The sequence below is a fragment of the Ascidia mentula genome, chromosome 8 (genome assembly GCF_947561715.1).
Source record: "Ascidia mentula chromosome 8, kaAscMent1.1, whole genome shotgun sequence".
In the NCBI taxonomy this organism is placed as follows: Eukaryota; Metazoa; Chordata; class Ascidiacea; order Phlebobranchia; family Ascidiidae; genus Ascidia; species Ascidia mentula.
This window is the reverse complement of record NC_138573.1, coordinates 8,721,990-8,745,076: the sequence shown is the minus strand read 5'-3', so window position 1 is coordinate 8,745,076 and position 23,087 is coordinate 8,721,990. Positions and strand designations below refer to the sequence as shown.

Here is a 23,087-nt window from a genome sequence, read left to right as displayed (position 1 = left end):
ATTGTGCTCCGTTGCTTTGTAACAGAGTATAACTCGTTACATGATGACGAGTTAAATCGACAATAATAACCAATAAAATAAATGTCTTTGGGGAATTGGCGACCTTTAACCCTGAAACTGGTTGAATGATTGTGATACGTGTGTTGTCGGCAGCTGTCGAGTTTATTTAATTGCCGAACGTCGAAAATATTTGAATGAGATCATCAACTTCACATTACATGTTTGCTTTAGATTCTCCCACAGGAGTTTAGGCACCGTGCCAATTTAAGCTGTGCGCACCGAAACCTGTTTTACTGGAATTATAACCTTCCGCCTTCCAGTAAACCCGAAGTGCATTCAAATTTCAAAAAGAATATCGATAAGGGTAACCTAATTAGGATATTTATGAAACTTCGTCAACCAACACGATTAATCTAGGTCAAATTCATGCAGTTCTATTATAATACCGGTAGGAAATATTGCCGGGCGGACCGTTTTCATCGCGTACGTGATGTGCTGGAGAAGCCGCCATGGTGAAGCGCGGAGCATCACGTACGCACTACGACTGGAAGTAAACAAACGAGGGACGGGGAGCGGGGAGCGGTTACGATGTGTGGACGCTTCAAGCGCACGTGACAGCTTCTTTGTCTATGAAAAAAGCAGATAAAGACTGACCGTTGTCCTACTTTTTAAGGGGATTGTTTTTGTGACCTGGTCAGCATCCCTTGTTGTTGTTGGCTGGGTACAGTTACAATTTGTCAACAAAACAGATGTATCAGCCTGCAGACGCTTACAAAATGCTGTTAAATTTTACAGTTTTTCGTATTTATTTTCTCAAATCATGGCATACAAAATATTTATTCAATAATGTTCCTCTTAGGAATTAATTCAAGAAATATGGTTGTCAGTAAATTTACTTTTATGCTTTTTTCAGTTCAATTTGTAAACTGTGAACATGAAATGGCGCCAAAATTTTTTTCTTGCTAGTTTTAAGCCTCGATCGCATGTTTTTGGATCTTTACAGACATATCTTTTTATTAAACCACCCTTTCAAAATATTTGGCATGTAATTTCTTCTACAACACAGTATAAGTCGATAAACATTTCGCTGAAGTTCTACATCGACTATTATTGAAGTTAAATGGATGATTGATATCTCTCTGGTTAAAAATAACACGGGTCGACATCAGTTTCCTCCGTCAAACAGAAAATAAATGGTTGCTTGGTCGTTTATCTGGCTCCGGTAAACAGCGATTGCTGTATCTTAATTCTGCGCTTCTCGGGACTCTGGAATTAGAAACTGTTTTCGAAGCCTGTGGTAAAGTTTATTGCACTTGTTTTAAATTTCCTTCGTTGCATTGAAACGTGCTTTTTATTGGAAAGTACAAGATTACGACGAAGGCGCTACAGGAGAAGAAGAAGTTGTAGCAACCTGGTTTACACCAACAAGCACTCCCTGAACGCACGGAGTTAATAAAGCGCAAACAAAAATAACAAACGGTCGAAAAAATGAAATAAACACAAAAACAGGATCGACAAATCGTTTCGTTGAGGAAAGTTTGTTGAGGTTGGAACGTGAGGCTTTCACCAATACGTTGATCGCATCATGTGGACGCGACGTCGTACGTTAAGAGGTTTCAACTTGAAACTTGACTACACCTTCCTGGGGGGTAAACCGAGTGGTAATATGTTGAGAAAGTGTGCCATCGGAAATGATTGGCATTTACTGCCACTGCATGCGTACTGCCACTTTACACTTGCCCGTTACGTTGCTACTAATAGGACACAAAAAGCCACATATGCTCATAAAAGCAATGGGAATATCGAGTACGAGGCAAATTCAACAAATCTTCTGACCTAAATGTTAAATAAATTCTTGCATCGCAGTTCAACCCGAAGGTTCGTGAAAGAAAACAAGAATGAGGCGTAAGTGCAAGAAGTTGGGGTCGTTGACAATACACAGTCGCATGCAGTAAAAAGGGCAGCACGAAAAGAATGCGATTCACGCGTCGATCAGCAGCAAACATTGCCACGAGACGCGTGGGATGCCAACACATTCCAAATAGTCGCAACGATGATTTACTGGCAATAGAGTACACAAATGTTTGAACAGGATTCGCGCATAACACCACAAAACAGCACAAAAAGTAAGAGTCGGATATGGGAAGTGCAAACCGCGCAGGTTTTGCATTTTGTTACGACCAGATGACAAGAATCGCATGCGTGCCTGCGGTACGGAACCATACAAAAGAAAATCAATGATATTTTAGTGAAGAATCGCGGGCAGACCTATTTGTTCCTAGTCTTCTCACATCACTCGCATTTCACCCCACGAATCCACTGGCAGAATTTTCAGGAAAATCTTTTACCATGACGTCACAGCTTACGCACCGTCTTCGCCCCACGTCACCTCGGATGGCGTGACGTCGTATCGGCCTTCCACGATTGTTCGCAACAAACTTCCGACCTGGAAACAAAGGCGTTTGAACAAGTGCAAGGTGTGACGCATGAAGAAATAATGTTGGAGATATGCGACGTCTAGGCCGTGCGTAATTTACCTATATCATTACAACGTTGACATTTCATTGATCTGGCTTAAGAGCGACTGGGTGTTTGCAGGCGTTTTTGAAGCAGATAAATCTTACCTACGTGATGAAATAAAATACGATCTCGGCGACCAACTTTGAAGTCGCACAATTTGAAACAGGCCCAGGAAACTACTACTGCTTTATATCACGTGCGCATTACGCGATGCAGCGAAGTCCCGACGGACGGCGATTTTTGGCTCGAAACCCAAAAGCAAGTTACAAATGAAGTGAAATTAAACAAATTAAATAGTGGCTCAACTCATTACTTACAGGGCGACCAATAACAAGGATAATATTCAACACAGACGTGACCGTGTTTGTTTGCAATAAACGATCATGCACATGTGCCGTCCGCAAAACGTAATATGACAAGCGCGTATATTTACATTAAGCTGGCAACGCTCATGCACTGCAAGCGGACATTGGAACTGAAGGCGGAAGTTGCACGAGATTCATGGTTATGTTTGAATTCGCTTCCCGGAAAAAAACGAGACGCCACAACAATTCGCCTCACGTCGGCATTTATCACGTAGATAAATTCTGTTATCCGTATGGGCAGAAATATGTAATTTTTTTAAATTTTAATTCTCGACGTAAACAATTACGCAAAATTGCCATATGGTAAAGGTAATCATGCTTGCTTGCAAAAAAAAAGCAAAGAAAGGGATTTTACTCATCATTACATTTTTTTTAAATATATTATTTTTTTTAAGCCTTATGTGCTGGAGTCGCTAGCATTTCCAGAGGAAAACACTTAGTGTGGCAAATAAATTTACCATTGCTACTCTCACCGTCACCTCAAGCCGAGCATACGAGCTGATGACGGAACAAAATGGCGCGAGATGTTAGTTTGTAAAATAAACAAGATTAACGACACAAGATTTCGGTGTCCAAATGCAGCAAAGTGGATTGAATTTAACAAAGGCCGCAAAATCATGACATACAGTAAAAGGTGGTTTCAACATTCAAGTGTGGGCTACGATTCAGTAACCTCATCGCACATAAAACCCAGTCCGGCCACCGAAGCAGTAGAACGGCGTGCCATTGGCCACAAATCTGTAGTCACGTACGCAGTTACGTCACACTCTTACGCCTATAGACAAAAGCGGGGAGCGACGGTTTGCTGCCAAATTCCACTATGCCACAAAAATTTCCATGCCAAGTGACATTAACTCGAACGCTTGCAACCATGTTTACTGAGGTGGGTGTAATTTATAGCTAAGTTTTTGTGTCGTTTACTGCGCCTTTTGTGTAAAAAAATTGCTTTTCACAAAATTTTGATTTTTGCTCAAAAAAAGTTTTTCCTCGTACAATTTGTATAGTTACCTGATCTGGTTGGCCGAGAACAGCACCAAGCATCTTTTCGATGTTTCTCATCACAGATACTTTCTGTTGGGGAGATATTGGGTAGTCGATTTGTTGCGGCAAAGGGGAGGAACGATACCAGAAGTTGACGGACACTGTGACAGGTGGAATGTCTTCGTTGATCGAACCAAATCCGTGATCGTAAGGTTCTGTGCTGGCAAGAGATTCGATTTGGTGCCACCTAGCAATACATTTGACATTAGTTTAAAACAATGAAGGGACTTTTTATCTGAACGCTGTTTAAGTTTTTTTTTCGCAAATCTGTGTGTTTATCTGTGAAACAAACCATAGCCACAAACTAAAAAAGTTTGAAATTAAAATGGTAAAACAAAAACAGTGTTTTTTAGATTTTTATGATTAAATGACAACCAAATTGGAAAAAAAAACAGATTATGGTGTAGTTGTTAATGTGTATTATCAAAAAGATGTGTATTATGCTCACCAGTACATAGGGATGTAAAGAACATCTCCAGGTCCAACAATAGCTTCAACAGCGCGAGCTTTTCGGAAATTTGGAAATCGCGTATAATCTGGATTGCTGAAGTCAACCTACAAATATTCATGTTGAGTAATGACTCCACAAATACAACATTTACCTCAAACAAGCTTTTAGATGAACACTACACTGGCCAAACTTTTCACGGTAATCACAAATTTTAGTTCAGAGTAAGATGGTGAGTGTCTCAACAGCACCATAGAGCTCAAGTTACTATTTTAGATGTTACTATAACATTTGGTTACTGTGTTAACATCACCATGAAGCTCAATAATCCTTAGCTATGTTAGGTGATATGGATTTACCTGACTTTGTCGGTCACATGGATGGGATACTGGGTGTGGATAAAGGCAATCAAACTGGTCGGGGCTGAAAAGCAGGCATTGCTTGAAGCCGGAAACTTGAGCAAAGAAGTTTTCCTGCTCGTCGTAGTGAACAGGTGTGATGTTGCCTATGAAACAAATGAGGTCATGTGGAATCCAATACACATGCGGCCAAGTTGCAATGCCACTAGTGGTGTCTTAAGGAAGTGATTAAGCACAGAGAAGTGGGCAACTTGTTTAGCAGCTAAGAGTAAATAGACCCCCAAATAAATCACTGTCATAATTCAATATATATATAAATACAAAGTAATTAATCACCACAAAGTTGTGCTTTAGTTTCGCTTCTTATTGAACAGAAGTTAAATGAAAATATCACATCTCAATCTTATGAACAATAGCCTAAGTAACTGTTAGTAAACTGAGTGTCACATTTTACTAGTTCCAAGTAAATAAATGCAGCTTTTACCAATATATACCATTAAAAAGGACAAAGCGTATTATAGTTAATTAAAGTGTGGTACTTGGCTGTCAAATACCAGATGGAAAGCAACAAGATCAATTTATGATAAAATCATATTACTCATACCTTCTTGGCCTATCAGCAGCAAATTTGAACTGAGGTCTCCCCATTGTTGCTTTGCTTGTATTCTTGATACAAATTCCCAGTTGAATTGCAAATAGTCTTGCACAATATTTGGCCCCACTGTGTCATTTAGTGTCTGCTGAAGGTATATTCTGCAAGCATGCAAGAAAAGTGTTAACAAACAAACATTTGAAAGAATATTAGTTCCATCTTGATGTATTCTTACATGAATTATGCAATAGTAGGTTCATTACCTATCAGAAGAATTATCACAGTCCTTTAAGATCTCGATAAACTCAGAAAATGTCACTTCACATCTAGCTGTTGGTTGAACAAAAGATGAGCATTGCTTTGCACGTTCTTTGTCAAAGTACTGAAAAAGGAAAATTGTAGTTACAAGCGGAATTTTCATCCAAAAGAAAAGTTGTTGTGACAATGATAACAATTTTGGCTATCAGGTTAGTCAAACACTAACAAACCATGCTTTTGCTTCACACATTTTTTTTGTGGACTTTACCAAATCATTCATTTCATAAAGTACTTAAAAGTAACATGTCGGCAACTAGTTATTTAGTTAAACTATAGGACAGATTATTGGATTACATGTGTTTATATATACCTTAAATCTTCTGTTTTTTGATGAGTAAACATAATGTAACCCATCGCCCATGTTGTCTTTAAGGTATTTCAGGTTCCATTTTAATGCTGGCTGAACTAGTTGAGAATCAGTTATTACAACAGGTTGCTGAAAGAAAAGTATAAACATGCATTATACAATAAATCCTTACAACATTCGCTTTCCATTAAGCATAAAGTTTAACCAGTTTTACACAATCCATGTTCGTTGTTTATGTTGTAGACAACACTATGTCATAAAATTTCCTACCGAAGCATCTATAAGCTGTGGAAGCCTTGGGTCGTTTATTGACATTCGAGGTATTTGATCTATTGGAAAGGGATATTTTGAGATGGATGCAGGATCGTAAGTCTGTGCTATTGGAGAATCTGTCATCGGTTCCACCATCATCATTTGCTGATCAGTACACATTGCAGTTTCTTGCAACTTTTGCACGCAACTCATCCAGAAGTCGTTACTTATGTAATCAATTGAAAACCTGAAAAACATTAAAATCCTGAAATAAACCTTGCTTTGATATTCAACTTAAGTGACAAGCAATTTTCCGAACGCTCACAGGCAACAATACAATAACGACATTGGTATTGGGTAACCACAGATCATATAACAACAAAAACTGAGTTAGTCAAAAAATCCTACTCCACACAAGCAATCCGAAGCTACAGCATCAACAACATTTATGAAACTACAATCAGGGCGACAACTTTTCGAAAATATCCTACAATGTTAGCAAAGTCTCAAAATTTTATTTTGCACTTTTTATTTGAAATGAGTAACTTGCTCAACAATGTTCTGCTAAAAGTTAAAAAAAAATACGCGTTTTAAAATCGAAGAAGGAACATTGGCGGTCATTGTTCAAATACTGATGCAGTCCATCCGAGAAAATCCTGCAGCAAAGTTAAGAAAGGTGCTGAAAACAAAATTAGGTGAATGAGAAAGCTAAACCATGCGTTTGTTCGCGCAAAGGCGCACAGTTTGTCTCTCCGCAATGAAAATCTCGCTATTATATGTAGTTGGTCGGGCGGCTGCTCCACTTCCTTTGCCCCTTTTTCTTCTATCGGCCATATCAACACAGAATATAGCTGAGAAGAGAAAAACAGTCAGCAGTGTGAGCTACATAATTTTTTCTGTTATAATTTACCTACCCAGCACAAATAATATTAGTTTCAATAACATTGGTTTACAAATATCCTAATAATGATGAAGATGTGTAAAATATGAATTTAAATTAGAAGTGTTTTCGTAATTTTTTGTTATTTTACGAATAGTTTTCAAACCAAAGGAGCATTGAAATTCAAACAAAATCGAAAATCTACTTTTGTGCATTCTTTCTTTTTCTTGATGATGCAATGCAAAAAACACACATAACTAAAGGCGTTTTATCACCCCGGGATCCTTAATGTAAAACAGTGTTTCCCAACCGCTGGTACGCGTACCACCAGTGGCACGAGACGGCCTTCCAGGTGATACACGAGCACCTTTTCGTAATTTGCGGATCAAATTCGAATTTAAAAATCGTAAGTGATCTCAAAATGTTTGTTACTTCATCCCCCAGGTTACTGTGTAACACTCAACAAAGTGGTACGCAACCGCAAAAAGGTTTGGAATCACTGATGTAAAACGAGTAAGTCGTGCTCAAAGACTCCAAATTTAAATGATTAATGCTCTACCGCGTCACCTGGTGGTAAAATGTTTGCATAATTGTAACCGCTTGTAGTGTAAGCAGCATATTTCACGGAATCAAGGGCGGGAGATTGGCAGCGTTGGTCAAGCGCCCGACCCATATACCGAAAAGAAAACCTGATTGGGATTCGTGCCCAGGACATCCTGGGTTCAAATCCCGGTGTGGTGGAAAAACAGATTTAAAAAAAGTGTTTTTTTGTCGGACGCTAAACGCGCTAAAGAGGTTAAGATAGGGAATTGGAAGATTGTAAATACCAATGCTAAGTTGTACTTTGGTACTTACTTTTTCCGCACATCAACAAAGAGATATACAGACAATCAAATTTATCAATCGTGTTTACTTAAATCGCTTTTGTTGTATAAGCTATAAATTTTTTTTTATGATAACATGAATCATGCAGTAGCGCCACCGTGATCATCACTGGCCAACAAGTATAAAATTTTGCACTGCCTTGTACTATAAAGATAACGATATGGAAGATATTGAATTATGTATCGTACACCAATAAGTTTTTTCCAACACAATATTAACACAATTCAGGTAATGGGTGTTGTCTTTAAAATGGTTTGGTCCAAATGTGGTCAAATACTCTTCTGAAGTACATATACGTTGGATGGCATGCTAAAACAAAAAAATCTTTCAAGACTTTGAGACAAACAATATAGCCAAGTAACTACTTTGAAATTTATTAGCAGACATATCCACCATCATTGTCAATACGAAATGCTTTCAAGAATTTATGCTGCAAGGTTATCTTGTTCGGTAAAAAATATTGAACTTTTACGTTGTCGTCGTGATTATAGAATGAAAGTGCGTACATCCAAACCATTAAAAGTAGGGAGAAATAATGAGACGATCGAACAAAATCAATACAGACCGGAAACAACATGTTTAAAAAAATTGATTCGGGTTCGTTTGGTTGGATATTGTAGTGTTGAATGTTGTAAATGTAATTGTAGTCCTTGATTGTCATGACATAGAGCCGTATAAAATATAACTTTGAAGACATAGCAGTTATTAGCGTTTGAATCAGTAGCTTTAAGGACTTCTTTAAGTAACGTTACAATTTATGTTTGTCTTACAACCTCACAAGTGTTGCGAGTTACGTCATAATTTTGCTTTAGTCTGTTTATGACGATATTTCCGGTCATCGTGAAATGTTGCTAAGCGCCGACGACGACGGCGTTCTTCGCATGCTTGCTGCTGGCGTCATCCTTGCAACCGCCGGCTGTTTAGAAGCGCTCTCAGTCCTGCTTCGATGCTCAGACCAAATAACGCGGTGACTGAATTGCAGCAGCAGGTATCGGTCTTTAGTCAAGGGACAAATGGAGAGCGGTGCGAATTTTACTCCAAACAGCAATGGCCCTACAGCAGACATTGAAAGGATATTAAATGATTCCACATTTAATGAGAGTGGCAACTTGTTGGATTATGACTATTCGCTAAAGGATTTCGACATCTGGGAACATTATCTGAGACCGAGCCCTGTCGAGTGGTTCGTGATATCTCTCTACCTGATTGTGTTCGTCGTTTCTATCGTCGGGAACACTTTGGGTAAGCCAGCAAACGCGGTTTTGTTGTTGTTGTAAGTTGTTGCTTCTCGTGACTTCAAGACTACTGGGTGGTTTAGTATTTGAAACCATTTAAAACTAGGTTAACCTTTATGTGTCAATCAGCACATCGGCATATTGATGACAAAGTTTCATGTTACGTGAATTTCTGTTAAAATTTAGGGTTAACGAATTTTTGTTTTAATTATTGTACATGCTAAGTGAACACAACTCCTAAAACAATGACGGCGAATGAAACATTGTATGTGGGCAAAAGAAGGTCAATCAATAAAAAAGCAAAAGTAGATATTTGCACAAATGATCCAGACGGTTACTGTGTGCAGAGTTGTAAACAAAACAGGGGTACCAAATGACCCGAAAGTGCTGCTGTCCCAGTGAAGGATCCACCAAAGCACCTTGAAAATTAAAAAAGCCTGAAACGTCATTAACTCAAAAAATCGTTACGCGGTTCTTGGTTATATGGAATAGGCAACATTACGGTTTTAACGCCCTTAGCTGCTATTTCATAAGGCTGCAATCGCGTGTATTTAATCCACCATCAGGAGCAGGCTTAGCTTGGTGTTGTCACACATAAGTGCACGCAGATGACCGAGTGACGCAGAAAATTGCCGAGCGAACAAACCACCGACTGCAATTAAAGTAACGTCACAAAGACACAGCGAGTTCTTGCGTGTTTATGGCGTTGTTACAGAAACTCAAGTTTTCGTATATAGTTTGGATTGTGATGATTGACAGTAGAGTGTTTCTCCCTGGCATTGAAAAGTTCGCAATTATGTGATTGGTTGCTTGAAAAAGTTAAAAAAACAAAACAAATTGGTGTTCAAATTTACACAAAACTTTTTACGGTATACCGATAGCAATTTCTAACAGGAGATTTTTCTTGCTGTGTAATCGAAAAATAGCTGTTACGTTTTGCAAAACTTTAATTAAATATAAAAGTTTATTTATTTTTAACTCGAGTGGAAATTACGAGAAAACAAACAATGTTTAGCAAAAATTTTCGAACTTTTCATACTTTCAATCAATGGCGCTAAAAAATTCTATAATTGATTACTTTATGTGAAGACTACTTGATCAACACGGACTATTAAGCGTTACATGGTACTAAAATGGATTTGTATGTGCTGTATAATAAGAAGCGGCATTTATGGTATTGATGGAATCACATAGGTATGCTTTCTAAATTATCCACTCACCATTTAAGACTGGCATGTATTTAATGGTTACAACCAAGGGCTCAACCATAACGACAGGAAAAGGTGTTAAACGAAGTTATATCGTAAAGTCGGGGCTCAACGAAAGATTTATAAGTGCTTTGCGCAGTGTTGGCGTATATCCTCCGGCGAAAGCATTTGCACACAACTGTGAATTACTTCATGTTCAACTTGGCTCTCGCCGATGTACTGGTGACGCTTATCTGCCTTCCACCCACCATGATGGTCGATTTCCTCGAGTCTTGGCTTATGGGAAGATTTCTTTGCAAGTTGGTTCCGTTTCTTCAGGTGAGAAAACACTTAAGTTCGGGAAACATTGGAAACATGCAGCATTTCGTCGAGAAACTGCACGTGGGTTGTGATTCCGCAATTCAATTTAATTTTAAAGTAAAGTGAGGATTTCTGGACGTCGGCTTTGTAAGCGATATCTGATTTTAATGCATTGCTTACGGGGCAACCGCGATAACTGATTTTTTTTCAATTGTTTCCATCAAAGAATAATTTGGTTTTGATTTTGGGCAGTTCCGATAATGTGCATACAAGTCGGAAAGCATTCAGGTAATGTTTACATTTGGACACAAAAATTCAAAATATTAACGATTTCAACATCATTATTATCTGAACAAGATTACGAATCATCTGCTCGCAATAAAGCTAATAAGGGTTTAGGACATTAATACGCCAATAAGAAAGTTGTTATTGAGATGGATCGCTAACCCTTTTAAGATTGCATATTTATAAGTTGTTATAAATGAAAACCCGATTCCCAATAAATCTCTCCATTAACGTAATAACGTTTAGTCCACGCGTAAGGTCATAGGCTATAAGATTAACTATTCAACATATGTTCAGATGACCGTTACTCTGGTCTCCTCGCTAACTCTGGGCGCCATTGCTGTAAATCGTTGGTTTGTTGTATGCCATCCTCTGCGATGTGGAACTTTCCACAAATCATCCCGTGCAGCTGGGTTGGTAATGGCGGGAATTTGGCTCTTTAGTCTCTCCTCCCTCTGTCCGATGGCTTTCTTCAATAAGTTGACCGCTGATTTTGAGGGATTTCAAGAACTCTCAATGTTGATGTCCTGCGGGGAACACTGGCCAAGTAAAAAAAATATTTTCACACATATTGGAGGTTATTGCTAATGTGACTGCTGTATATTACCAAACCATGTAAAGATAAAAGAAGTGGATTTACTGTCCGCAAAAAAATCATGACATGTCTTTATCATTGCAACAAATGTGGCCAATCCTGCACATGTATACATCGAAATAATCACAGTTTTTTTTTAGAATAAGTACAAGTAACGATGTGATTTTTGGTTGCAGCATTTACGTATCAGGCAGCCTTTCATACCTACTACGTCACGGTCGGATACGCTCTGCCGCTTTTCGTACTCGGTGTGACGTACACAAAAGTTTTCAAGGAACTTTCCAGAAAAGAGGTTTGTTTCAGCCAAATTAAATGTTAAACTGCGCATAATACAAAAAAATCAGGCATTTTTGATATTTATAAAATACTTTTGTTTGTATTCACCATGTTAACGAACCAATTTGCTCATGTGTTAGCCTTGCATGCGTATAAGTGAATAAACCAAAAAGGCGTATTCGAGAACTGGAAGCATGCAAAACTGGTATTTCTCTCCCATCTGCATACATAATGATGTCGTAAATCCTTCCAGCGCCACTAATTTCACGTCGTGTTTCGCTTTTATTGATTTTTCGTCAGTGACACGGTTGATCAACTACAAAGTCAAGCACCACGTTGTGGTTCATTTTTCGTATATTTGACGAAAAGATTCTCATTCACGACGGCCATGAGTTTATCGAAAACTGAAAATAGGCCATGAGTTTATCATCCAACATGAATTTGTCAAATGAAAACATGCAACGCTTTTTGTACTTTGTTTAGCGCTATGTTTCAGTAAAGGATTTCAAAAGTCCACAAAATTTGCTGTTCTTACTCCAACCATCACGTATTTTAGATTCCCGGTTTTTCTCTGACTGGTCGCTCCAGCTGTAGATGTTGCGAGGTTGATCAAAATCGTCCAAACCAGTCTTCCAACACGAACACGGTATGCAAGTGGCTGCGTTCACACCCCACAGTAACGAGATTATTAATGATTGCAACGACTTTTAATTGGATCAATATCAAGTTTTGGCTAACATGAAACATTGGTTGACGTAATTAGGTCAAACGTACTTAGATGGGGGTGTTCAAAGTGCGATTTACTCGATAATTTTTTCGATAATTCATAATAAGTGTCAATAAGTTACATTAAGAATTATGCAAAGGAATTACGAAACTGAAAGGCAAATTACAATAATGATGTGTGCGTTATGGCTTTCCAAAAAGCACTGTTAGAAAAGCTACATGTTGTAAGTGTGCTTATGGTTGATCAAGAAGCAAACCGAACAACCGAAAAATCATTACACTAATACATTAGTTGGGTTACATCTCTTTTTATTTCAAAGAGCAACCTCGACTCATCTCATCCAAGTGAAGTCAAGGACAGGGTCCAATCGTTTGTGAAAGGTAAAACGCGAATTTTAATCAGCTAAATCACTGATGAAAAGCACTAAGCGCCCTGATGTTACCTTCTATATTCTAGAAGCCAAAATGCTTTATTATTAAAAGTTATTCCCGGTTGTGCGTAGGAACAAAGCCATTCATTCAAACAACAAGAACCTCTTCGATGACCCGACGAATCAGGAAACGCATTACAATGGCAAAATCTGCAAAATACGTTTGCCGCAAATGCTCGGCGAAGGTATATTTAGTCTTAATTATAGAAATTATTTTATTTCCCAGGAAAACAGTTGGATCTTTGGCATTCCTGTTTATTTGTTTGCTTGCCCTGCATCGACCATGTGGATGACAAGGTCACAATGAAACAAAATCAAGCGAAAAGAATCCATCCGGTTTATTTCTGAGCATTTTATTTTAAATCAGAAGACTGAAAAATGATTTTCGTCCAACCAGTTCAGAACTTGTTCTCTGTCATGGCATTTACGAGGAAGACGTGAAATTTAATATAGCGATTTATATTAACTGCCTTCGATTTTGTGTAAGAGAAGGCAATCGACTCAATGGCGGTCTTGCTTTACACGAAAACCAGCCTCAGAATATTATCAATATATCCGTGAACAATACAACACAAATAGTTTAGGAACATAACTCACGGTTTAATAAATCTTCAAAACAAGCAGCAAGCACATGTAACTGCTAAGAAATTCATGTTTAGAATAATTGCAGTTACCATCGAAACGTCTGAAACAAACATTTTAATCATGATTTTAAAACAACTTTTTCCAATAGTTGATAATATAATTTTGGCACAATCAATAATATCGACACCGACATCCAATAATTCAACCTGCATATTGTGGCATCTCCAGGGGATTAATGAGTTTTATGTGACGAATATGATGTGTGTGTAGGTCATGCTTATCCGTGCCAGGAAGAAAAGTGCTCGGATGCAAGTGGCGCTAATTGTGGTTTTTGGCCTTTGCTACGCCCCTGTTATGATTCTTGATCTAGTGCGAAGGTATGATACAACCTTTCTTTGTTTACAACTTAATAGTATTTTTGTTTTCAAAAACAAAACAATAAATGTGTTGCTATTGAAAATAAAAACGAGGCTGCGAATTTCGCCTGTGTTATTTTAGAAATGTTTGACGAAAATCACTTATGACTTGCTCCTGTACACCAAAATGTGACAGAGGCTCGAAATAAAATTCTTTGCGATTTTAACCAAAGTCATAAATGATTCAGTTTTGAAATCAATCCAACCCCAAACAGCACTCTACTCAACAGACAAACCGTCATTAAACGTCGTTAGTTACGTCGCTCATCCGAAACACGAAACTTTTGTCAGTGTCTCAATTGACAAATGATTAATGCAAAAGCAGAGACCATCCGGTGCATGACATTTACTCGGCATTATTACCTTACAGAACCTTCGGTGGATTCACTTCGGTGCAACGCGAAATGATGTACTTTGTTTTCGCTGTCGCGCATTTGCTTATGTACCTTAACAGCGCCTTGAATCCGATCATTTACAACTTTTTCAGTGGTAAGTGGTAATTTACACCGATTTCAACTTTTTAAAAAAAACCTCACGGAAACTGGAGCAAACCAATTAATGTGTAAAAGTATAAAAATGTGGTAATGTGGTTTGATTGAAATTTCGCATGCGGTGTTATAGCAGTTTCTTAACGAAAAAACAGTTTTTATTACGATTGATAGAACACACTTTGAAAAAAATCCTTTTATATATTGTACCTCAATTTTCGTTTCTCAGAGTAATTCGATTTTATACGGTTTTTCGCAATAAGCAGTTTTTCATTTTGCAGTATCTCATATTTTTTTTGCTTTTAGCTCAGTTTCGAAGAGAATTTCGTTCCACTTTCCGTTGTTTTCAATCTTCGCGGGATGGTCAAAGTCGAGGAACTCAGCAGGCGGTAACCGGAAACTACACCCGCTCGATGTCGCTGCAGAGCATATCAAGTCCATCCCGTTTGAGCGTTCGGCGTTAGTGACATGCTGTTTAAGTGTTCAAGTTTTGATTGCAAAATGTATTTATTTGAATATTTATTTAATACAAAATGATGTTTTTGCTCATGTTGAGGCTAATCACGACCGTGTTTGATGTATATACACAGTTTGCATGTCATCGTTTGACACAACATACAATGGGAAAATTTTTGACTTGTTGTTCCTTAAAAATTTTGTGTTCCTACCACTAGCAACAAGATGAAATTTCGTGATGTCAGACAACTTTACATGATCAATGTCATATTCCCTATTTAATCGTATAACATAGTTGCAAGTTTCACTTCAGCAAGTTGTAATTTTCGCTTCATGAAGTAAAATACCCGTCACACCGTTTTACAACATATTTATGTGATTATTATTTTTTTCCTTAGAATGTAAAATTACTTTTTACTGTGGTTTTGTAAAAGTAACTGTGGTTTTACTGTAGTTTAATTTTAAATACAAGCTGATTGTTGTTGTTTTATTTTGTAGCCAGAATAATTTTACGGCCAGATTCCTAATTAACACCAAAAGGTCAAGTAGATAGATTCGCCCAATCTTCTGTATGTCAGCATCATCAACGCTATCAACAACAACACGAAATTTCGATCCTTTGGATTTTATCTCGTTTCCCTACAGCTGTTCCCAAAGTGCTTTTGGTTCTGTCGGGTCGGCAGGTGTTAAGGAAGATAACAGGTTGATCGTTCACTGCAGTCTCATCACAAGTGAGTTGTTCAGTTTCTTATACCTACAAAGCAGCTGCACTTTACGCTAGTCGTGAATAGAAGCACAGTAGAGAATGAGTTATTTTTAAAACTATAGAGTAATTTTCAGGTTTCACGGGCATTACACACATGTTTAAAGGCAGTGCCTCATATAAAAATAACGATTTTAGGTTAAAAATATTTCAGGAAGTTGTTTCTATGAATAGTGTAACGAGATTAAGTAAACGGTGTGCCGTTGTCAATAAAGAAAAGAGAAAAGGTGTTTGTGATGTCATCGCCTGTCACCAAGCTTCGAAAGTTTTCTAAACTGTTTTCTCCGAGGCCCCTCAGTCCCAGGAGCGTCGAAATTCCTCCCACAACGGCTGAGGCAATTCACAGATTCGCTCCAGGAGTGTCGAACTCTCCTACAGCAAGATCGACGCCAAAAATTGGCAACAAACGCCTGTATAATACGAGTCGCACAAAATGTAGCGTTTCAGATCAATGGAGTTTTGTTGGAAGTGAAGTGGATCTTGCCTCAGATGTGGTCCAACAGCCCGGTAGTGCAAGTCGGTATTCTTTTTTGCCGAATGTGTCTCGCAAGAGACACTTTGGAATTAGCGACCTGCCCGAGCGTCATCGCAGAAACAAGGTAATTTTTTTGATATAGTGTAGCCTGCATGCAATAAATTTATTAGTCTTTTCTATTTATGAGACAAGGGGGAAATTCCTTGTTGAATTCGAAAGCTTGAATAACATATCGTACATTTGGTAACCTACAAAAATTTATTCATTAATATTTCAATAACACAGGGGCACGATACCATAAACCAATCCAAAACCGAACACACAAAGAAGTGCAGCGTGTTCAGTGCTTCCGTTGCACCAGCCTCTACCCCAAATCACGGGAGACATAACAGGTCCCAGATTTTGCGTCTGTCAGGCGTCGCCCTGAGCCCGAGCTCTGTGTCCTGGTCATCACAAAGTCCAGTGTCTTTGGCCAGTTTTTCCAGTGTTGGACGCTCGACTTCGCCACCATGTCAATTCCAGTGGAAGCGTAACTTCGGATATGGTGTTACGACCAGTTTGAGGCACACAAAGCGCCTCCAGGAGGCGATGGAGCAATGTCCATCCGGTAAATTCTACTTCTGGGAAGATGACGAGTCGGAACTTATCACCGCCGAACAACTTGGTCGTGGTGGATTTGGAAGAGTGTTTGAAGGTGGAAATACAGTATGAAACAACTTTTTTTTATTTAATCTGATTTGCGACACTTAATCTGCCTTGCACATATAGAACTTAACTTGTCGCTTTTCGTTTATTTAGTACTTCACGCACTAAAGCGTGACGTGGATAAAACTCTGATTGGGGTTTATTTTTAGGTCGTTATCGCGGGGAAAAGGTGGCGATAAAGAAGATTGAAAATGCTTTCAAATCACGTCAAGCGGTTCTCGAGACATTGCAAGTCAGTATCTCATCAGACTATAGTTAAGGAGAAACTTTTGCTCATCGAGATGTCACGGTGTGCTTATCAATAGGGTGAAATGAATGGGCTTCGGTTGCGCCATGAAAACATTGTACGGACCCTCGTTGTTGTTCAGCCGACGCCTTCTCCGTCAAACAGCACTCGTAGCTACTGGTAACATACACTTAAGCATGAGCTCAACCACTATAAAATGTAGAAATCCATTTGATAATATGCATTATAACTTTCGGTATGTTTCTAAATATCACTGAACAGCTACATTGTGATGGAACATGCTGGGAACAAAAATCTTTCACAGCTGATCAACGATTGTAACGAGCCAATCAGCCCTAATAGACGTTACAGGTTAATGTATTGTATATACGTGTGGTTTGTTACATTTTTTCAAGAGTAACAAAAATACGCTTTAGATGTCCATGTAACGAAAACTACTACTTTAGATTTGCGGCCGATATTCTTAAGGCTCTGGTCTATTTGCACGGAAAGTATCTCGTGCATCTTGACCTTAAACCAAGTAACGTCATTGTAACAAAAGATGACATCTGCAAACTGTGCGACTTCGGTTCTTGCCTTCAAATTACATCGAGTGATGTCGCGAAATTGGTAAGTTGCCCATACCAGTCTTTTGTCAGATTTACCATGCAGTGATGATGGGTTGGGATTTTCCTGACAGTGACAGTAGTGCCCAATATTATGTAGCTATTTATGCAGGTCAATAAAAGCTTACGTGACACCAATTGCAACATTACTGGATGTTCCGAGTCACTGATGAGCAACTCTACCATGCTTTCAGCTCCTTCTTCGTCCAAGTCATCCAACGAATCAGCAAGATCATCGTACGTCGGTTTTGTTGTTACACGAAAAAATATAATTTTTTTATTCCTCGCTTACCAAGATCTCAGCTTATGGGAACGTTTATTTATCGAGCCCCGGAATTACTACGTGGCCTGATGCCTTGTTCGAAGGCGGATATCTATTCATTTAGTATAACGGCCTGGCAATTGTGGAGTCGGGTGCTGCCGTATGCTGGACAACACAATCACGCAACGGTGTTCGCCGTCGTGGCATTCGGCGCCAGGCCTAAGATTCCCCAGTTCAGCATCGAATCACCATCAGGTTACTATAAGCACTTTTTAATTGGACGGTTGAGATCGTTTTACTGGACTTTTTGCTGTAACCGCATAGAACAATATGTTATTTAGAGGCCGTGAGAGGCGGGACGTCCGAAGAAAGGAGTTATTTCGACTTGGTTACGTCGTGTTGGAACGCTGATCCAGATCTGAGACCACCCGCTGAGGACGCTTTGGCGGATATAAAACGACTAATCGCATAACTGTGCACTCAATTTGAATTTTTCATTCTCAGACATTCCCTTCTGGACAAATTTTTAGTGTTACGTGTGAATAAATACGTTGATTTTGTTTGTTTAGCGTCTCGTTTGTTTATGTATTGTTCTTCTTTCGTTTCGTTGGTTTCTGGTATTTCCTTTTGAAAATCTAAAAAACGACTACATGGATCGTTTGAAGTTGCAAGGCAAAGCGTCTGAGCATTTTGAGAGCCCGATTTGTGCCAAAACAATGTGATCTTGGGTTGGGAGTTTTTGGAACTCCTACGAAATCTTGTTAAGATTACAACTAAGAAAACACGGATCCTTGTCCAAATCAGCAGTTCAAATATAGCCAGGTCTTTAAACAAAAATTATGTACAAACAAGTTTTTACAAGTACAGTTTGTTGTTCGCATGGTCCCCACTTTCACTTTTGTACGCATAAGCAATTAATCATATTCAAGTTTAAGTCGGTCCAAAAATAAGAGCCGATTGAACACAAAACCAATTAGCCAAAGCTAACCAGCAATCCGCGGCCACCAACCCCCAGACACCATTCATTGGAGTTTAGCGCTTACCATTCAAAGGCAACCACGCAAGACTTGTTGCTTTACTGTTAATTAGAAAGGATTGTTGGACAATATAGCCGAAATAGCGGCAATGTTGTCTGTCTCGGTATGTGCGGCGCAGCTCTGTGAACGAAACGTGCTTTCTGTCCCAGTAAACTGAATACTTTGTCTCCTTCAGTTTTTTTACCGTAGTTTGTTGCGCAGAATAAAGAGAAACGTTTCGGCAAGTAATGGTGGCATAAGCACTTGCCGAAAGGTTTTATATAAATAAAACGTATTGATGTTTTTATCGGTATTGGCCAGTCTCTTTATTCTCAGAATTTTGAGTAGATCCGTAAAAAGTGTTCCAAATATAGTGGAGTGTATTCAAATTTTCAAGGAACTGTGAATTGTGTGCTCGGGCTTTACATGTCTCTATCAATAAAATGCGTCATTGGTCTGGTTTCACGCGCTCGATATTTGCGAGCAGTCTGTATGCTCCCCACACCAACCACAGCCGCGATTTCCGTTGAACCAAATACCTAAAACGCAAAAATCAATTGTCAGCGCCTGATATGCTTTTTGATTATCTACACAATGCCCAGCAGTACAGAAACGCTGTCAGCGGCGATGTCACTTCCGCAGTGTGTGTGTGTGTGTGTGCAGCCACCAAGCCACGTGGTATACAATGCACACTACTGTTATACGCCATCACGTGACACAGCAGGAAACAGCTTGTGAGATGACAAGCGTAACGTGTAAGGTGTACCACCTGTATTTACGAGGCAACCAAAATAACAAACAAAATAAAGGCAAAGTACAACCAGGTGCATAGCAGCTTAATTCAATTTTAAAGCTCAGGTGGAACCGACAAAAAACAACGACAAATAAGGCACAGCATCATCGAAGGTGATAAAAAACATTTTTGGGAATCGAAGGTATTTACCAGATAAGGATGGCAAGCCCTAAATTATAACGCAGTAAACATGCAAACAGACAAATATGCTCCGTTAACCGCCAATACAATCATAAACGCCCACAGCACTATTGGCGGAAATTGAATACTGCAAGGGGACGTTTTTCAGTAGTTCGTTTGTCTGTAGCATTGTTCATGCAATGTGATGGGATTATGGTTGATATAAATGTGTTTATGCACAAAATGTACAACAACGTCGCAAAAATGGTATGAGGAGACGTGTGGTTGTGAAATGCGACTTCATCATAATCAACACATGAAAAAGCAACTAATTCAATCCACAACCTTATCCATTTCCATATGTGTTGTGTTTAAGCCAGTGTTGTGTCGTACCTCGCCACTCACAAGGCTCAATTTGTGCACAATCAATAAAATAACTTAAACATGAATCCGAGTAAGGTTTCCAGTAAGTGTTGATGGGGAATTTGGAAAGTAACATTTTACAACAAGAAAACGAAGCAAAATGAAAAACTTCAGTTTAAGGCAACGAAAGAAATTTGTGTTGTGCTAGTGAGAGACATGGCAAAAGAAGTAAACATTTTTCTTGTAAAAATATTCTCTACACGGACGCTTCATATTGTACCAAGTAGACAAAACAGACGGCACGTTATCAGTTGTGGCAATGCCCATTTTCAGCGCCCTGCCACGCTTCACTGATCGACGATACGAGTTTGCGTGTCGGCTCTCGCCCCATCTTCCTCGCTCTGCCGCTTAACTGCACGAGACTGCAGAGCTTACAAAAGCTGCGCAAGTCGTTTTCTCGGTTTTCCATGCGCAGTCGCGTTTCGATGCGTTCCGGGTGCTTAACCCACGTTCGCCAATGCAAGTATTCCGCATATGCTGTTTCATTGGAGGCAAGGTAATTTAAGTGCTCCACTAGCTTTGCTGGAGATTCAAAGTCGCTGCTGTGAATAAATGACTTGGTGGGCGCCACTTTCAAAACATCTTCTTTGCGCGGACCCCACACAATAGGAACGGCTCCCGAACGAAGTCCATTAAACCAGAATTTTTCGGTGAAGTAATCTTTGCATCCGATTGAGTTTTCAAAGGAGAAATAAAACTTGTATTTGCCGAGCGCTTCATAAAATTTGGGGGAATATCGTCCACCGGCCAACTCCTTGCCACCGAAACAGCCGCCAAACGTGTCAACCTGGGGTTAATAAATTATTATAGCGTGACAACATTCTAAATCATTGTTGCTTAAAACAGCCAACCATGTACTTGGCCCATACATTTGAAAAATTACAGTTGTTGTTGTTATGATCATAGCTATATACACAATCTTATAAATACTGACTGAACATCCTTTTACTGAAAGGAATATTTTGCTGTTGCGTGTCTTATCATGTGGGCAGTAACTGGCCTCTTATGAAATGTACAATAAAAAATTGGGGTTGTAGAGTACATATATATATATTCTTGATGTGACAATCTGGACATTCTCACAAATATTTCTGCATCTTGTCCAAAAACACACAAAAAAACTGACAACATTGACGATAAAATCACCACAAACGCACCTTGAGGCCTGCATCCATCAAGCTTTTGGCAAAATTCATTCGAGGTGCGTAGCAATTGCTAACAGCCCAGGCGGCCATCTTGTCCGAATCCCGTTTTCGAGCAAGCAAATCGTCTAATTCCACCTCTCCAGTTTTGGCCAATTCGCGTAAAATCAGGTTGATGCTACCATAAGGTGCGTACACGTCCGCGTCCGTTCGGTAGTGAAACGTTAGATTAAAGTAATTTTTCCACGAAGCGACGCCGCCACCGCCGCTGTGCAGAGGACTTTCCAAACTCCACCAAGCATAAAGCTGCCACGGGTGTCTGGGAAATATCAAGATGCATAACAACACTTTTTTGGCTGAAGATAGCGTTGTGCAATGCATATACAAGCTAGTAAATCTGATAAGCTGTTGTAGTTCGATCTAATTTTTAATTCATGATGCTGCGGAACGTGAAAAGGAGCAAAAACAACGTAAATACGTAACAAGTCAGCAGTATTCAACTGCTGGACCGTTTTTACTGCCATGTTGGTGTTCTTGGCATGATGCGGGGCAAACTGCAGAGTCCCTACAGCTCAAATGCTTTACAATTTGAAACCTTGCATTAAACTTACGAGAAGCAGGCAATGCTGTTTGTCCGCAAATAGTCTCAAACAACTTCCGTGATTACGTGCGAATGGAAACATTTAATTCTCTGCCCAGGCAACATTTCGTATCATACAACATTAGTTTTATCACAAAAAATGACAAAATTCACATTAGTTTTGAACAGAAAATACATCAATAATTTGTTGCAATTGTAATAAATAAGTGGCTTTCCTAAGCTACCCAACAAAACCCCCAAGTATAACGTGTAGTTTGGTAAATGCTAGGTACATAATGTTTAAGGGAACAACACGAAGCCACGGTTCAGTTATGCTGTGCGTTGTTGTGAGAGGAAGGTAATGCCTAGCTGCCTTTAACGCAACACGCTTGAACAAACACAGTTTCAGAAAAAGCAGTTTGTCGATTGTTAATTACCTGGTTGCGGGTAACCCTGTTGTTGACAAGCCGTCAAAGGGAAACACGACTGCATGTATCTTGTCCATGTTAGATTTGTCATAGGTGACGTCGCAGCTCACGTTACCCAAGCATTCGGATGGGTTGGCCAAGTACCCCGGCTTGCCGTTAATGTTTTTCCATATTACTATCGTGTATGGGTTGCCGTGCTCATCTACCATGTCCGATTCATCAAACGTAAAGTTGTTCGCCGGCCAACGCGGTGATGGATTCTTGAGGGTTGTTGAAGATGGCATTATGTTTGGTGACCTCATGACAGGTTGTTCTAACGCGACTTCCAAGTTAGGTTGTAACCTCTCTGTCACTTTGCTACTGAGAGCATGTTTGTGCAAAAACAGCAGTCCGGCTACAAATACAGCAGCTACGAGCAGCCGAGATACCAGCCGCGCGAGCTTGCGTTTCATGACAGTAATTTGCTGACAACCTCCTAGTATGACACTTTTTCTTTTTACTAAAGTGCTACATCCTACGTTTCAAGGCTAACATTACCCTAGAAATAAACAAGATATATT

General features: G+C 39.3%; 4 protein-coding genes across 4 annotated transcripts; 2 read left to right on the top strand and 2 right to left on the bottom strand.

The window, feature by feature from the left end:
• Nucleotides 1-1,288: 1,288 nt before the first annotated feature.
• Nucleotides 1,289-6,942, bottom strand: LOC145912716 (hypoxia-inducible factor 1-alpha inhibitor-like). Its single transcript, XM_083000278.1, has 8 exons — nucleotides 6,221-6,942; nucleotides 5,954-6,079; nucleotides 5,589-5,707; nucleotides 5,338-5,486; nucleotides 4,734-4,879; nucleotides 4,375-4,481; nucleotides 3,894-4,113; nucleotides 1,289-2,446 (listed from the first exon to the last, which is right to left on the bottom strand). The coding sequence occupies exons 1-8, from the start codon at nucleotides 6,458-6,460 to the stop codon at nucleotides 2,363-2,365; spliced, it is 1,191 nt and encodes a 396-aa protein (XP_082856404.1). The 5' UTR covers nucleotides 6,461-6,942; the 3' UTR covers nucleotides 1,289-2,362.
• A 2,038-nt stretch (nucleotides 6,943-8,980) lies between these two features.
• On the top strand, nucleotides 8,981-14,976 carry LOC145911867 (orexin/Hypocretin receptor type 1-like). Its single transcript, XM_082999309.1, has 10 exons — nucleotides 8,981-9,209; nucleotides 10,550-10,728; nucleotides 11,293-11,542; nucleotides 11,767-11,882; nucleotides 12,423-12,542; nucleotides 12,913-12,973; nucleotides 13,096-13,208; nucleotides 13,879-13,985; nucleotides 14,395-14,513; nucleotides 14,819-14,976. The coding sequence occupies exons 1-10, from the start codon at nucleotides 8,981-8,983 to the stop codon at nucleotides 14,974-14,976; spliced, it is 1,452 nt and encodes a 483-aa protein (XP_082855435.1).
• Nucleotides 14,977-15,967: 991 nt separating this feature from the next.
• LOC145911790 (serine/threonine-protein kinase mos-like) lies at nucleotides 15,968-18,504 on the top strand. The gene is made up of 9 exons (XM_082999228.1): nucleotides 15,968-16,330; nucleotides 16,492-16,900; nucleotides 17,061-17,143; nucleotides 17,217-17,317; nucleotides 17,420-17,509; nucleotides 17,605-17,755; nucleotides 17,864-18,000; nucleotides 18,060-18,280; nucleotides 18,367-18,504. Exons 1-9 carry the CDS (start codon nucleotides 15,968-15,970, stop codon nucleotides 18,495-18,497), a joined length of 1,686 nt encoding a protein of 561 aa, XP_082855354.1. The 3' UTR covers nucleotides 18,498-18,504.
• A 1,293-nt stretch (nucleotides 18,505-19,797) lies between these two features.
• Nucleotides 19,798-23,087, bottom strand: LOC145910709 (4-galactosyl-N-acetylglucosaminide 3-alpha-L-fucosyltransferase FUT6-like). Its single transcript, XM_082997904.1, has 3 exons — nucleotides 22,537-23,087; nucleotides 21,535-21,838; nucleotides 19,798-21,164 (listed from the first exon to the last, which is right to left on the bottom strand). Exons 1-3 carry the CDS (start codon nucleotides 22,977-22,979, stop codon nucleotides 20,625-20,627), a joined length of 1,287 nt encoding a protein of 428 aa, XP_082854030.1. The 5' UTR covers nucleotides 22,980-23,087; the 3' UTR covers nucleotides 19,798-20,624.

Bases quoted from the DNA above. Each gene is read 5' to 3' on its own strand.
- LOC145912716 (XM_083000278.1), bottom strand. From the start codon at position 6,460: ATGTTTTTCAGGTTTTCAATTGATTACATAAGTAACGACTTCTGGATG. The intron at 6,080-6,220 runs GTAGGAAATTTT...CTTTTCTTTCAG, and splicing joins CACAGCTTATAGATGCTTCG to CAACCTGTTGTAATAACTGA. The intron at 4,482-4,733 runs GTAAATCCATAT...GAATATTTGTAG, and splicing joins CATGTGACCGACAAAGTCAG to GTTGACTTCAGCAATCCAGA.
- LOC145911867 (XM_082999309.1), top strand. From the start codon at position 8,981: ATGGAGAGCGGTGCGAATTTTACTCCAAACAGCAATGGCCCTACAGCA. The intron at 13,986-14,394 runs GTATGATACAAC...ATTACCTTACAG, and splicing joins ATTCTTGATCTAGTGCGAAG to AACCTTCGGTGGATTCACTT. The intron at 14,514-14,818 runs GTAAGTGGTAAT...TTTTGCTTTTAG, and splicing joins CATTTACAACTTTTTCAGTG to CTCAGTTTCGAAGAGAATTT.
- LOC145911790 (XM_082999228.1), top strand. From the start codon at position 15,968: ATGTCATCGCCTGTCACCAAGCTTCGAAAGTTTTCTAAACTGTTTTCT. The intron at 17,318-17,419 runs GTAACATACACT...ATCACTGAACAG, and splicing joins AACAGCACTCGTAGCTACTG to CTACATTGTGATGGAACATG. The intron at 17,756-17,863 runs GTCGCGAAATTG...AATATTATGTAG, and splicing joins TTCAAATTACATCGAGTGAT to CTATTTATGCAGGTCAATAA.
- LOC145910709 (XM_082997904.1), bottom strand. From the start codon at position 22,979: ATGAAACGCAAGCTCGCGCGGCTGGTATCTCGGCTGCTCGTAGCTGCT. The intron at 21,839-22,536 runs GTAATTAACAAT...GATATTTCCCAG, and splicing joins ACAGGGTTACCCGCAACCAG to ACACCCGTGGCAGCTTTATG. The intron at 21,165-21,534 runs GTGCGTTTGTGG...TATTAACCCCAG, and splicing joins TGATGGATGCAGGCCTCAAG to GTTGACACGTTTGGCGGCTG.